Source organism: Neopelma chrysocephalum, unplaced genomic scaffold (assembly GCF_003984885.1).
Source record: "Neopelma chrysocephalum unplaced genomic scaffold, ASM398488v2 Primary Assembly neopelma1_182, whole genome shotgun sequence".
Taxonomy (NCBI): domain Eukaryota; kingdom Metazoa; phylum Chordata; class Aves; order Passeriformes; family Pipridae; genus Neopelma; species Neopelma chrysocephalum.
Genome location: NW_020897844.1, coordinates 133,787 through 148,986, shown reverse-complemented (window position 1 = coordinate 148,986; position 15,200 = coordinate 133,787). Strand labels below are relative to the sequence as shown.

The following is a 15,200-nucleotide window of genomic DNA, read 5'->3' as shown; positions in this document are numbered from 1 at the left end:
ACAGCATGGTCCTGATCTGCTCTGGAGGATGCTCTCTAGGACACCATAGTAGTTTAGTTTTTGGGGCTTGTTTCTGAGCTTCATGACAGTGCAGGGCAGGACCCCAGTGAAAGCATGGGCCATGATAAATAAGCAGAAGGGGTGAAACTACCTGTGCATAGTATAAAATCCATGAGCACCAGCAAGTGCAGAGTTATCTTCACAGATTTTAAGAAACTGATTCTTAAGAGCAACAATGGAAGTGATTTGTGACTTACTACTTCTAGCTTAATTTCCTTTCCTCTAATACAGTTGCTTTCCTGGCCAGAAAATACTTGCTTCTCTTTGTGCTAAACAAAGTGCAATGTGCTTAAAAGAAAAGATATCATTTTCTTCCAGCAGCTTTCAGAAAACACCTGATGAACAGCCCAGGAGGGTTTGCAGATTCATGAGCACTCTCAGAAAGGAATGGGATGCCAGTGGCAGGGCTGGTACAGAACTTCATGGCTCCACTGCCAGTGCCAGTGGAGCAACCTCTCTGCTTCTCCCATTTCCAGAATCCAATTCTGAACCACTTTTGCTTCCTCCATCACTGTCACGAGGAGCACTAAACGTGATTTTGCAGCATCAGGCCTTGGAAGCTGAAGTACAGAGAAATTCCCTGTCATTCTCTTCATGTCCTTTCATAAGACATAAGGAAAATTAATGGAGGGTAACAGTCTACTGCTCATTCCTTTTTCCCTAGAAGACATGGCCCTTTCTCTGCACTTCATCTCCATACATCCTGTGCAGAGATTCCTCTATTTGCTCTTACAACTGCCCTGGTACATTATAGCAATATGACCATCAATTAACAGCACACTCTATCACAATAAAGAAGCCACCCAACCTTATATAACTCTTTTTAATTGTTTTCTTACATTATAGCGTTTTGCTAAACTTATTCTGCCATAATTCACATAATTTAATTTCTCAAAGTGCTAATAATTTAATTGCTTCCTTCCTGCAGACAGAGTGCCTGAACTGCCTTCTCTCATTCAGAACATTATAAAAAGTGGTTGTCATGAATACTTAAAAAGGGGTATTTTATTCACAAGACCTTACACCAAATCGCTCTCTCCAGAGTCTGTGTTGTGTTTCAGGCAGCCACAAGGTGCAAGAAACCTACTCAGACACTTCCTTGCATCCTGGGACTATCTTTAGTAAGTTTGGATTCCAGTGATGCATTTAACCACATCTACAGTGTTTGGGGATGTGGGAGCAGTTGCTGGATGTAAATAAACTTCCTGACAGTTCTGCACATGTCATTCTGCTCCCACTGACATGTCAGAGCTGTGTGTCAGCCAAGTTTCCTGGCACAGTGGGAAGCTGTAGCCTAGCAGCAGAAAAATCAAAATTATGTATTGACTAGGTACTTAAACATCACAAACACCCTTTCCCAAAGCAGTACAGTGAACTGGGGTTGTGAGCTATAGCAGAAATGTCCAAAATGTACAGGTTCCATTTAGCCTTAGGGATAACTTTCCCCTTGTCTTCTTTTAATCTTGACTACTCTTCCAGGAGATGACATTCCATGAACAATTATTGTATTATCACCAGGTCTCACTTGTCACTGATATATTTTGCAGGAAAAAAATAGGATCAATAAATGTTAAATATTATCGTGGAAGTTTAAAGGAGAAATTTTGGAAAAAAAAAAAAAGCAGGATACATGCACATGACCCAGGAGACAGCACGTGGCAGGTGGAAAAGCAAAACCACTTTTTTCAGTGTGCAAATCCCCGGATTAGATTATTTTTTGTGTGTGTGTTCTTGTCCCTTAACACTGGTATGAGTAAAACTGATTTTGGCAGCCAGGGCTTTAGTTATTCTTTCTCCAGTTCCATGAGTGAGATTTTTTTCCAATTCTTGTTGAAGCTTCCCCGGAACAGAACTGAACCTACCTGAAGAGTGTTTGAAAACTACTGCGATGTGCGTGAGAAGGGGCAGGGCCGCCGCGGGAGTCCGAGCGTGCGGGCTGAGCAACTGCTGCGCGCACCGCGGGCCCGGGGGAGCGGCCGTGCGGCCTCATGAATGAACTTCGGGAGATTTTTCTTTTTTTTATGAATGGGAGCTCCGCGAGGGGGTGAATGGCAGAGCTCTGCGATGTGATTGGTCCTCTAGGGCGAAGCTCCTCCCACTCCTCAGCGGGCGAGGGCCGGAGCGAGCTGTGATTGGCGGGCGTGCCCCGACACAGGGCTTCATTCACAAATTCGGTGAAACAAAGGAGCGGCGAGCGGGGCCCGTGCGAGCGGGGCCAATGGGCGACCGCCCCCGGGCCCACGGAGGCCTGAGCGCGGGGCGGGGCCGCTCGGGGCTCCGCGTGAGCTGAGGGACCGCAGGGGAACCGACTGGACCCGTCCCGACCCGACCCGATCCGCCGGGCGGGGCTTCTGCCCCCCCGGGGCGGCGGGGGCTCGTCCCGGCACGGGGCTGGCGGGCTCGGTCCCGACTCGTATCCCAAGTTTCGGCAACTGCGACGCGGTCGCGGGAGAGCCCGGGAGCGGCCGATCGCGGTCCTGCCGCGGCTGCGGAGCGCGGCCGGTGCGGACCCCTCCGACCGGGCCGGCCCATCGCTACTCGCCCCCGGTGCTCTCCCCGGGCGCCCGGTAGTGCCCGGGCAGGATGAAGGGGTACCTGGACCAGCAGGTGCCGTTCACGTTCCCGCAGGTGAGTGGCGGCTTCTCCGGGCTGGGGTTCCGCGCTGGGCTCCGCTCCGGCCGCGGACTCCGCGCTGATCCTGCTCCTTCCGTAGCAGCCCCCGGGCCAGGCGGCGGCCGGCGGCGGAGCTGCGCTGGGCGCTGGGAAGATTCCCGGTGAGCCGGGAGTGCCGCCGGCGCAGGACTCGGAAGGTGAGAGGGTCTGAGGATGGAGGGAGGGATGGGGATGGTTGGAGGCGTCTGGGCAGTGACCGGGTCCTCCCCCTGCGCCTCCGTCCCCACCTCCTCGTTCCGCCGGCACCGCCGGGGCTGGAGCAGCCCGTTGTCCCTCCCCAGCGCTCCGCTGAGAATCCTTCCCCTTCTCCCGCAGAGCTCTTCCAGGACTTGAGCCAGCTCCAGGAGACCTGGCTGACCGAAGGTAGGCTCCTTCCCCTCGCTCTGTTTGGTTTTGCTCGTCTTTGAGTTGTTTGTCTTGTGAGGTTTGTCCTGCTCCTTCGCTGTGTTTGCCCGGCTCCAAACAAAAGTGGTTTTTTCAGGCTTGCCAACCTCTGGCTTGAGTAAATGAAGACGCTGAATGACACCATTGTGCTGGGCATTTGCTTATGAATGGAACTTGGCTGCTGGCCCGCTTTCCTGGGTACAATTTTCGTTTCAGGCTATTTGTAACTGGTTCGATTTTATGCTAATTTGTCACTTATCTTTGTTGTTTGCCAGAACGTCGGTATTTTCTTAAACAATAAAGTATTCTTTTAATTTGGGGAACAAAATGCTTCTCTTTTTTTTTTTTTTTTCCCCCCAATAATACTTTGTGGGGAACTTCCTGGAATTAACACCTTTCAGTTTGGTGTCTAAATTGTTTTGCCTTTGAACCTCAAGGAAAACTTCGAATTTCAGGGAGTCCCATTAATTCTAAATGAAACTAAACAGAGTAGTGAACTTACTCAATTCCAGTACTGTAGATGATCCATTTCCTAGAAAGAGAGAAAGAGGTGATCTGCTTTTATACCAGATTAGGAAAGGATAATGCAAACCCTATTGAATGGGTTTGGAATGTAGGCAGAGGTCTTTTTTAATTTTATTTTATTTTGCATAGCTCATAGCACGTAGTCAGAGTCCAAGTGAAATCCTTGAGAAATTCAATATGTGCTTTAATATTCCAGCTTATGATTTCAGACCATATACAGGGGAACTAGTTTCTCCCATGCCGACTCCCATTTCCAGACTTTTTAACAAGAAAAGTGACTGAAGCAAACTGTCTTTTGTTTTGCTGTATTCACCTGTATGTCAAAATATTTTCCTGAATGGTGAAACTATTTTTATTAATGTCTTGTGCATGTCTCCATGTTAGTATTTGTTCATGAGATGAAGGCAATAGATCACTTAAGAGTACCTTCCTAATCAATGCAGAAGAAAAAGCAAAAATATGAAATATGTTATCTATTCTCTTCCACATTTAGTTAAAAAATTTAGCTTTTTTTTTTTACAGTTCTTGGTGTTGTCTATTGTTAATTTTAAAATAAAAGAGAAACAAACCTAGGAAGGAAGCAAACTGGAAATAAGCAATCAGCCTAAAAGGTTAATGAATTTAAACCACATATACATCTGTGTATGTGTGTATATTTGTCACTATATATACTTGTGTGATTTCAGTCATAGGGATATCTCTTTTTTATCTTTTTAGAATATTTTTAATAGTGTCAATTAACACCTGACTTCTCATTTTCAAAGAATAATTCTGCATATAGATGACTCTTAAAAGAAACATATGCTGAAAAATCCCAGGCCTTGCTACTAAAAATCTAAAGTTTTCCTCTGCACCATTTCTAACAGAATCTGATGAACTGCACTTGTGTGAAGCTGGCAGTTGCTAACTGTGTGGAAGTAGTTTCAAGCCAAACAATTTATAAAAGTGCTTTAGCATTCAGAGAAACAAAAAAAAAAAATTTTCCTTGAAGAAGAGTGGCAGAGGCAGGTCCCTGTGGAGATCCACATCTCTGGGTGTCCTTGGGCAGAACACAAACCCTTGTGCTCTGGCTCTTGAAAGCAGGGTGGGAAATGGGGGACCTGTGTCAATACCTGAGTGACTGAAACAAGACTTTTAAGTGTAGGTGCTGGTTTGGGGAGAACAAGAAAACCTCTATCTGTATTGCAACTATGAAGTAGATTATGAACATAAAAATTGAGGTTTTCTTCTGGCAACTTTCACTTTAGCCTTCTAGTACGGGTCTGTAGCTGTCTGCAAACATCACTGCCCAGCAGTGAGGCTGTGAGCTCTCATTTCAGCCTTGCCCTTCATTTCACATCTCCTCTGTGGCCTATTGCTTTCAGCATGTAATTCTCTTAATGAGATCCTCAGCGATGCCACAGAGCCTCAGGGACACGGGCTGCAAAATCCTAACTCGGCTCATACAGTGTGATCCTGGTCATTTCTCCTATTTCCATGTTGCTTTTTAAAGATAATTCATAGAATGAATTTTCTAGGTGTTTTTTTTCCTCTGTTTCCCATGTTTTGTTGTTTATAGTTCCAGTTTGTTGTCACACAGGACAGTGTGAAGAGCTTGGCTAGTTCCGTTCTGATTCTCTGCCTGTTAGTGCAGTGTTATTCCCTGAGGTTTATTTTTGGCATGTCTTGTCTAGGTTAGCTTCAAGTGACTGAGATTAGTGGGCTTCCATCCCTTATGTCCCTTAACTTTGACTACATCACCTTTGCTTTAGAGCTGAGGGAGTGCAATCTGTTGTCCACTCTGCAATAGCAGAAATTGCAGGTTTGTTTGTTATATACTGGCAGCACCATTTCTTTCAGCAATAGAGAACAGACTTTATCAAATAACAATCTGCTGCAAGCTCTCCCTTTCCTGCACTAAAAGGGATGTAAAAGTAATTGTTAGAAGTAATAAAATATTCTAACACAGTATGTGCTGTGGTTAAGGTTCTCCCTGCATTTTCTCCCAGGACACACCACTGTTCATTAATCCCAAAGGGAAACTATCCTTAGTCACTGAAGTCATCCCAGCAGAAAGCTCAGATCTTTCCTGCATAGACTTATTTCTGCTGTACTGTTAATTATACTGTACAAAGTGCCAAAACTAATTCTTTGTCCCCTCCCTCCTTCCCTCCCTCCCTCCCTCCCTCACTCTCTCTCTCTCTCTGTCTCTCCTGACAGCTCAGGTTCCAGACAGTGACGAGCAGTTTGTGCCTGACTTTCATTCAGAAAACTGTAAGTAGCACGGGGAAGATCACGTCTCAGGGGAGAAGGGCAAACTCAAATTTTGGTGCCTTTCCTGTGCTGATACCCCTCCTCTCTGTCCAGGGCAGTTTCCCCCATGAAAACTGAAATGAAACACTTTTTCTGGTTTCTCTTGTTTACCTCCTTTCCCTGGACTTGGCCCTGAAGCACAGCTGGGCTTGGTCTCTGAGTCATATATCTCATTTCTTCCTCTTTTTGACCTGGAACTGAGGATGGGCCCATGTTTCACTCTGAGTGAATCCATGAGTCAGTTGTAATGTAATAGCCTGTTCCAGCTATAAGGGTCTGGAAAGCATTGGCTGCTCCTAACACATCCAGCTTCTTGAAATTTCCACGGAGGTCAGTGCACTGGAGAGAGAACTTATTTTTTTTCCCTGAAACTGAGATGAACAGTCAGCATTTTTAGATGGATTGTATATATCTGTTTGCTTCATACAAAGGGTTGCTGCAGACAGGGAAATGGGTGCCCCACACACAGAAAGACTCTTTTCTCTTCTGGCCCTTCCCTGGGCCTGGAGTGTTTGCACAGATGCAGGAGTGTCATGCTCAGAATACTGAATCCATCCCAGGTGTGGAGAGACCACTGAGTCAGCACACTCAGCCCTCTCTCAATCTGGACAGTGCCCAGAGCTGTTTGTGAACAGGTCCCTCTGCTCTGACTGACGGCAGCCACAGGATCAACCACAGGAGCCAGTTGTGCCTGAGGAGCAGCAGGAGCCAGAAACAATAGAGGCTCTGTGATCTTATGGATTTATGCAATATATATAGTGGTAGTATTTTCCCACAGAAAGCCTTAAACTTTTGTAATTGCTGTGTCTACAAAACCCTTACATTTATTTTCCTGTAGGACAAACTGTACTATCAGGACATCCCCAACGTGTCATCATATTAGTGTATTATAATTTAATGCAGTGCTACATGGTAATACTACTCACAGGACACACTTCCCAGGTATGGCAAAGACAGACCATTTTGCATGATGCAAATCAGAATTTTGCTTTTATGTTTTGAAAAATAACATGCAAGCTACACCTTATGACATAACAGAAAACGTCTGTCCCAGCCCTGAATAGCTTAGGAAATACCCACTCTAAATCCTTTTCAAAGTGCTCTGGATCATCATAGAGTATGTTAACACCACCTTAGACTTGCTCTTTTAAGGCTGATGTATCATACAAACCTCACTAAATCAAGGGCAGCGCTCAGGGCAGTCCAGCAAGCAGCTGTGCATGTTGGTATTTTGTTTCTTTCAGAGCCACCTGAACAAGGACAAGGTGGTGGCATCTCCACTGACAATTCCCTGGCGGATAATCATAGCCCTCCATAAAGAAGAAAAGTGTCAACTTGATCTTTCCTTTCCCTCCCGCAGTAGCTTTTCACAGTCCTCCTGCTCAGATTAAAAAGGAGCCACAGAGCCCCTCAGAGCCCTCGCTGTCCTGCAGCCACGAGCAGCCCTTCCAGCACCACAGTGAGCAGTGCCTTTACACCAGGTAACGTGGCTTCCACGGGGGAGAGACAGAAGCTGTTCTGAAACAAAGTGCTACTGCATTATCTAATAATGGAGTGTGTGACAACAGCCCAGTCTGTGTGGCAGGGCTCAGACCTGAGCAGAGCAGGTCTGGGCTTGCCTCTTTTTTCTTCTCCCTAGTGCTGTTCCTTGTCTGTCTTCGTGCTGAACACAATCTTGACATCTACCACATGCCTCTCCCCCTTACTTTCCAAAATCTACCCCACACCTGACACCACTGCCCATAGTGCCAAGCCCTTGCCTGAGCTCTAGTGTGGCTTCTTCAGCACAGACACTTTCCCTGGTTTTCTACTTGAAGGGTTGTTGCTGTTGTGTGTGGGGTCAACTAACAATCAGAGAGCAGGGTGTTTATGCTGGGAGTTTGTCAGCCTAGGTGGTTGCACAGAGGGACAGCATGCTTGCCTTTGATATATTGTTCCCAGGTGCTGCCACAAGTCCCTCCAGGAGAACTGTAACGCTCCAATATCTGTTTGACTGTTGCAGTGCCTATGATCAACCCAGACGAGTCGGAATCAAGTCCCCCAGCCCAGGAATCCTGACACAGTCACCACTCCAACAGTTCCCTAGACAGGACAGGAGCTTCCCAACCCCTGTGGGGCCACCCCACTCCACATCCAGCTGTGGATACCTCAATGAAAACGGGTGAGTTGCTGCCAGGAGGAGGCAGCCACTGGCAAGAAGGGTTGCCCTCCTTGGTGAGTCAGGGAGGAAGGGCTGCAGCATCCAGATGGAAGTGCTCTGTTTGCAGTGAGCACAGGATCCCCTCCCATGGGATCCACTGCTGCTGCCTAGGGTTCAAAGTCCATAACCTTACCCCTGCTAGATTCTGGGAATGATGGGATGTATAGCAGCTACCCTTGGAAACACCCTTCACTGGGGTCCCTTCCTTCCCCCAGCTGTGAGCTACAGCCCTAGTAAGAGGCTGAGGAAGTTTCTGTCCCTCAACCAGCCCTCCACCAGGGCTGAAACCAGGGGGGCCAAGAAAGCAGCCACCTCATGTCCTCTCCCTTCTTCCAGCTCTGCGTACCAGCCACCTGTGGAGATGTGCCATTCTTTCCCCTCCTCCCAAGGCGTGGCCCAGGAAGACCCCATTGCCTACCAGTGCCAGATGTCCAAGCCCTGCCTCCAGTACCCTCATCAGGGCTTCAAACAGGAGCACCACGACCCACGATACGAGCAAGAAAGCCAGGCAGGCAGCAGCCACCAGTACCCAGCAGCTGTGGTGGTGAAGCAGGAGCAGGTGGACTACATGTATGACTCAGGTGGGCAGAACGAGCTCTCTCTGACTGCAGAAACCAGGCATCAGTGGGAGTGAGCAACTCCTGGGTGAACATCCATCACTGGTGGTCTTTGGGCTTTGAAATAGTTCTTCAGGAGCATGTGTGGTCTGGGTAACTGGCTGTGTAGTAGGAAACTTAAACAGTTCTGTCTGTTTGTTGCATCCAAGACAAAGGTGGGACATTCACCTTCCCTGCCATGTTCTGAGAAAGACCTTCTGGTAGATAGTTGGAAGCTTTAGTAAGACAGGAGGTAGAAGGTGATGTTGAATTCATTCAAACTAGATTAAAGTATGCTTTTTTTTTCCCCAAGGGAATAAGTAGCCAGTGGGGAGACTCTCAAAATTCATGATTATCCCACTCACACCATCAGTGCCATTGTACTGCTTGGTGTCCCTTGGAGTGTCAGCTTCCACCTGCTACTTCCCATAGAAACAAGGCACAGAGAATAGAGATTTCAGGGGATCACAAGAGAAAAAAAGTTTATCATTCCAAAAATAGCTCTCTAGATACCAGGTCCACCAGGTGGTCCTCTTATTTTTCCACACGGGATAAATCTTATTTTTTCAGCAGATCTGTCTAAAGACCTGCTACCCTGAGATTGCAATAGCCTCTTCCAGAAGGAATGTTACTTCTGGTTTCCTGGTATTTTAATAGACATCTTGAATTGTTTCCTTTAGCAGAAATAAATACATAAATAAAAAAAGCTCCCATGGGGGTATAAAAACCACCACTGTGGTGAGGCTGATATTACACTTTCATGGGTAGTTCTGTGCAGACAGGGGAAGAAAATGCAAACCCAGAAGAATGCTTTTTGTGAGAGTAGTTTATGATTGTAATAAGACCCACTCTGTCAGTACTCTTCCCTTAGCATCAGCAAAATATCTGCTGAAAGCAATGGCTGTACACAGGAGTGTGAGGGAAACATAAGATAAATCTTCCCAAAGCTCCCAGTTACAGCTTCCGTTTCAGCTGTGGACAGAAAACAGATTTGATTCAGAAAACACAAGATACAGAAGACAAAAATTGCAGTGCGCAGGCAGCAATACACACTACAGAGATCATGGAAAGACTTTCTGCTTGTTTTTAAGCTCAGGCTATTTTTTTCTTTTTGTTTTCTCGGTTGTTTGTGAGAATGCCCATCATGATGTGAAAAAGCCAGGGAGACTTGAGACATCTGAAATGACATTTGTGAGACACTGTCTGCAGAAACATTCAGATGCTGCTGCTCCCTGTTTAGATTATCATATGAATGTATGAAAAATGTAATGCCTTCTTATCTAGGAATGGATGTAGTTATCTTAAACTAAGATGAGGGAGAGGTGTTATTCAAACAGCCTATTGTCCAAGATTTTGAATGAAGGGTGGTGTAGAGGTGACAGGCTGGCTACCCCAGCTACTCTGGAGGATGTTGTGTGATAGTGCCACAAAAACTTACTACTGTAATGCACGATTGGAAAGATGATGCAGATGAAGTTGTAGTCATCTTTCTGACACCAACCCTTTGGGAGGGCCCTAAGAGGATGTTGGTCAGACAGCTGCACTCACCTATCCTCCTCTGGAGAGCAAGATCTTTCTGCCACCTGTGTTTTTTAAACAAATGAGTTTGTTAATTGTTCTGTAGATGTTCCTGACTGCGCTTCCATGTATGTAAATGCTGAGAGTTATCCAAGCCATTCAAACACAGAAGACACATTAGGTAAGAAAAGCAGTGACTGTTTTCCTTTCCCTGCATGGAATTGCCCTCTGGTACCATCCTGGCTGGCTGTGACTGCTGGTGTTGCTTTCTCTTTCAGGCTGCAGCTACGACAAGCAGATGAGGCCCTTTACTGATGATGTCTGTGTTGTTCCAGAAAAATTTGAAGGTTGGAGAAAGACTCAGGGTTTGGGTGTAAGATAGGGTTACCCAGCACCTTTGCTGGCCACTTGAGCAGTGTCCACATAGTTCATTACGCTGTGTTCTTGCAGGTCTGTTAGCTGTGGTTCATATTCAGCTTTTCAGTATTCCAATTCTTGGGCTTTCTTAGCAGCAAACAGGCCTTCTAGCATAAGTAGCTTAATTGTGAGGTTCATCAGAGCTGCTTTTGATTTTTGCCTATGAATTGGCCACTCTGTTTCATGTGAACTAGAATATTCCAGGTAAAAATTAAATGTGTCTTTTTTTTTTTTTCCAATTTTTTTTTGCACTGTTATCCTTAGAAACATCTTGTTTGTTGTCAGCAGGAGACATAAAGCAGGAAGCTGGAGGGTACCGGGAAGGACCTCCATACCAAAGACGGGGATCTCTCCAGCTCTGGCAATTCCTTGTGGCTCTGTTGGATGACCCAACCAATTCCCACTTCATCGCCTGGACTGGCAGAGGGATGGAGTTCAAGCTCATTGAACCAGAAGAGGTGATCCTATGGAGTTTCTCTACAGGCTGAGGGGAAGCAGCCACTGTTTCTCTGGGGCTGCAAATTCCAAAATGGCTTTTCCTCTTTCCTGTGAAGCTTCTGCCTACCAGTGGTACTCTCTAGACCCTGCAGCAAGTCAAGGTTTTTAGAAAAGGTCAAAAAAACTTGGGTGACAAATTGCAGGTTTAAGGAAGGCTGCTTGTATGTAAGTTTAGACTCTCAGCTATGCAGTGAGTCAAATTGCCCACAGCCTTCACTTCCCTAGATACTTGAATCTCAAGCTTGCAGTGACCTGTGCTGTCTTATCTTGCTCCACACTTGACTCTGACATGGAGGTTTGGAGTTTTGAACCCTACGGATTGCAGAAGTCCTCATAAGAATCTGGAAGAATATGTCCTAATCTCTATCAAAATGACATTACCAAGGTGTAATTTCTAATGCTGCCATATTACAAAAAAACCCAGTGATGCCTGACAGTATCCAGGAGATGTGTCTATAATATCTGTTCACATGTATTTTCAATTAGAGCTGCATTTAGCACTGTTCTTGCTATATATCAACTTTTATGGGCACTTTCAGTGCAGATGAATTGTTTTGGTGTGTTGACATAGGCTTACAATGGTTTTCTGAGTCATTTCCACACTTTATCCTGCTTTATTCTGCAGGTGGCCAGGCTGTGGGGGATCCAAAAGAACCGTCCAGCCATGAACTATGACAAGCTGAGCCGATCCCTTCGCTACTATTATGAAAAAGGCATCATGCAGAAGGTCAGTTTGCAAAGCAGGAGGAAACCATGACTTTAAGTGATGCTTCTCTTGTTTGAGACAGGTACAGAATGTCCTTGAGCTAGCCAGGCATCCCAAGCTTTCTCTCCCCACAATCTCTCTTTGCAGCTGTTAAACAGGGAAGCTGGGAAGGAGCTGAATGCAGGCAATGTATGAGAAATAAAACAAAGGGGAATCATGATTTCTTTTTCTGTGTGTGTCTGCAGCCAGGAAAGTTGGAAATTATGCAGCTGAAAGGAGACACAATCAGTCTAGACTTGCTTTTGTGAGAGAAAGGCTGCCCGAGGCTTTGTCCTATGTAGTAAGGATGGTCTATGACAGATCCAGGGCACCAAAGAGATAAGTGGGAGTGCAACTATCACAGTACAGACTGCTCAGGGACTGCTGATGCTGTTGTTACCTGGACAAAGAGTCCGCTGGCAGCATCCCATTTCCCAGGAGCTGTTCCAGGGGAGATCAGAGCAGCAGGAAGACAGCACAAGGAGACGTTCACAACTCTGACGTGACTCCCATGTTTTCGCAAGCCTTTCCAGGCACTGAGGAGCATTGCCCAGTGCTGCCTGCGGGCCTGCAGCATTCACCTCCCCTCATCTCTTCCCTGCAGGTGGCTGGGGAGCGCTACGTGTACAAGTTTGTGTGTGAGCCTGAAGCCTTGTTCTCTCTGGCCTTCCCCGACAACCAGCGGCCAACGCTGAAGGCAGAGTTCGAGCGGCAGATCAGCGAGGAGGACACGGTGCCTCTTTCCCACCTGGATGAAAATGCCACTTACCTGCCAGACTTTGGGAGCTTCCCTCCACAGCTCTACAGCAAAGGCTACACCTACTAGCACTGGTGACAGCACAGTGCTGTGTATATACGTTCTATACATGGTTGTGTACAGGAGACAGCTGGTTAGTATCCAATTGGTATCAGCATTTTTTCAGGCCAGCACTAAGCTACGAATACCTGCGTTGGTCAGGACAAGTGTTGGGGTACACATGTGGATAACCACCTCTCAGCAGACAGGGCTCTTGTCTGCTTGTGACAAGACCCCTCCTGTGTGTCAGGACAGGACACGTTCTTAGCCATGCAGACATCCTCCAAGCAGTGGAGCTACAGCTTCAGCAGCACGTCGGGTAACTGGTGCCTCCAGCCAGATCAAACACGCCTGGTGCAGTCCCTCTCGTTGGAGAGGGAGGGGATGTTGTCCCACTGGGCTTTTTTTCACATATGAGAATGCTACAAGGCTGCTGCTGACTCTATTCCTCCAGCACATGTACTGAACCTCTGTGTAACCTGCCCTCAGCTCTGACCACAGGGACTCACCTCTGAAAGGCCAGTCTTGCCTCCTCAGGATGGCTGCAGGATAGTGGTCACAGATCTTATGCCTCCCTGGGGGAATAATACTTGTTTTGAATGTGCATGCTCCTGCCTGATCACCTCCTTGCTCATTCTAGGACTTTCAGGCACTCTGAGCAGGGCAGCTGGAAGCACTGGCCAGGATTAGAGCAGTCCTGGAGTAGATGACACACCACCATTTAGGGGAACTAGAGAGGTGCCTGATTGCATTGGCCTGGGACACAGGTCAAAGCCAATGCCATGTTCAGTTAGAGGGACTGTGGGAAGCAGCAAGGCCTGAGACACCAGCTCAGCACAGAGTTATGGCTTTTCCAAACTGAACAACTTCTTCAACAAACATCCTCAGGATCTTTCAAGACCTGTCAGGCTCTTGAGTGTGCCCATCCTGGGCTTGGCTAGAAAAATCATCTAAGGCAAGAAAAGAACCTGGTGGAGGTGTGATAAAAATGCTGTACAAAGTAACCTAAACCATACATAGATCTTAATATTGGAATTCAGTCTTAAACTCTACAAATCTTTGCATGTTTGAGGGAAATCCTAATATGTTGAAAAGGCAGCTCCCTCTGCAGCCCCATGCAGGGACTGACAGGTTTTCCACAATAGTGAACATTTATAATGAGTACCACATCCTTATTAAGAGATGTCTTTATTAGCAGCTCCAGCCACGTTCCCAGTTAGACAAGGAGCAGTACAGTGTATCTGTACAGAAAAAGCCTGTTTCCTACTGCTTCATAATGATTTTTCAGCTGCTGAATACACAGCATTGCCAATCCCGCCAGCATGGTAGAGAAAATTCTGCATATTGACTGAAAGCCTGATTTCTCCCAATGATTTTCCCCTGCATGGCTAATGCCAACCCTCCCAGCCTTGTCCCCGAGCAAGAGAGCCATGAAAGGCAGCATTCCCTGCCTGAGGAGAGGCCAGATGCTCAGAGCAGCCTGTTCTGTGTTCTGTGCACTCCAGAGACTTGGCGTTCTGGCAGCTCCTGGCCCTCCTGCCATGCCCTGTGCCCACCCAGCATCCCAGAAGTGAGGGTGAAGAGGAACCCTTGCATATAAGCTGCCTTTACTATTTATGAGTGTAAAAATACTATAATTAATAAATTGGTCTACATCTTTGGCCAGTGCAACTTCATTGAGCCCCTGTCTGGTCCTCCCTTACCTCCTGAGCTTGCTTTGCACAGCTCCTTGGCACCAGCTTGCAGCTTTGGGCAGCTGATCCAGAGGGCTCAGGGATGCATGTTTACTTCTGAATCTTGATGGAGTTGAAGAAACGAACACTTTGCTCCCTTGACATGCTCACAACCAGGCCTGAAAGATCACAGTGAAATATGTAACCTCCAGCTGCACCTGGTGTCAGGGGAACAGTTCTCTGCAGCTGCAGAGAACACCGCCCACGCTCCACACTGCCAGCACTGCCCTGAGCCAAGCTCCACAGTTTTAATCAGCTTTTCCCTGAACTTCAGCTCTCTCTCATGCAGCAGCACTTCCCAGGGAAGTGAGCATGTCCTACATGCAGAGCTGGGAGCAGGACTAGGGAAGTGCAGGGCACACAGAGAGGAGTGTGGCACCCTGTCCCTGGTGCAGAGCCAACCACCCTGCCAGGGCACAGCCACTCATGTGGCTCTCTCTCTACAGATGCCTCTCTCTGGAGGGAGAAGCACTTTCACACCAAGAGTGAGGTCCCTTCAAGGGAAGTATTTGTGCCTTCTGGAGGCTGCACCCTGCAGCAGCCCTGTTTCTAACAAAGGAGACTGGCAGCTTGCTTTTCTTTGGTATCTCCATCTGCAGGATTCCCATGGATTTTACATTTATCCAGTATTCTTGGGGCTACCCTCTGCCCAACACACCTTCTGGAATGGGAATTCAGGGAGCTGGTTCACGTTTGGATGAAATTTTAGCTCTGTGTTTCACTCGGGTTTGTCCTGTCAGGGCAACAGATCAATTGCTGCAGA

At 47.0% G+C, this 15,200-nt stretch overlaps 1 protein-coding gene across 3 annotated transcripts; it reads left to right on the top strand.

Annotated features, from left to right (window-relative positions):
* The first annotated feature begins 2,632 nt into the window (after positions 1-2,632).
* On the top strand, positions 2,633-14,364 carry ETV4 (ETS variant 4). 3 transcript variants are annotated; one of them, XM_027702307.1, is made up of 12 exons: positions 2,633-2,688; positions 2,777-2,870; positions 3,049-3,096; positions 5,842-5,895; positions 7,295-7,415; positions 7,937-8,095; positions 8,471-8,715; positions 10,355-10,429; positions 10,527-10,595; positions 10,954-11,123; positions 11,789-11,890; positions 12,513-14,364. In XM_027702307.1, exons 1-12 carry the CDS (start codon positions 2,644-2,646, stop codon positions 12,732-12,734), a joined length of 1,404 nt encoding a protein of 467 aa, XP_027558108.1. In that variant the 5' UTR covers positions 2,633-2,643; the 3' UTR covers positions 12,735-14,364. The 3 variants fall into 3 exon arrangements, with proteins under 3 accessions (XP_027558108.1, XP_027558107.1, XP_027558109.1); XM_027702306.1 differs by having other exon boundaries at positions 10,951-11,123; XM_027702308.1 differs by lacking the exons at positions 2,633-2,688; positions 2,777-2,870; positions 3,049-3,096; ... (2 more) ...; positions 7,937-8,095; positions 8,471-8,715 and having other exon boundaries at positions 9,471-10,429; positions 10,951-11,123.
* Positions 14,365-15,200: the final 836 nt, after the last annotated feature.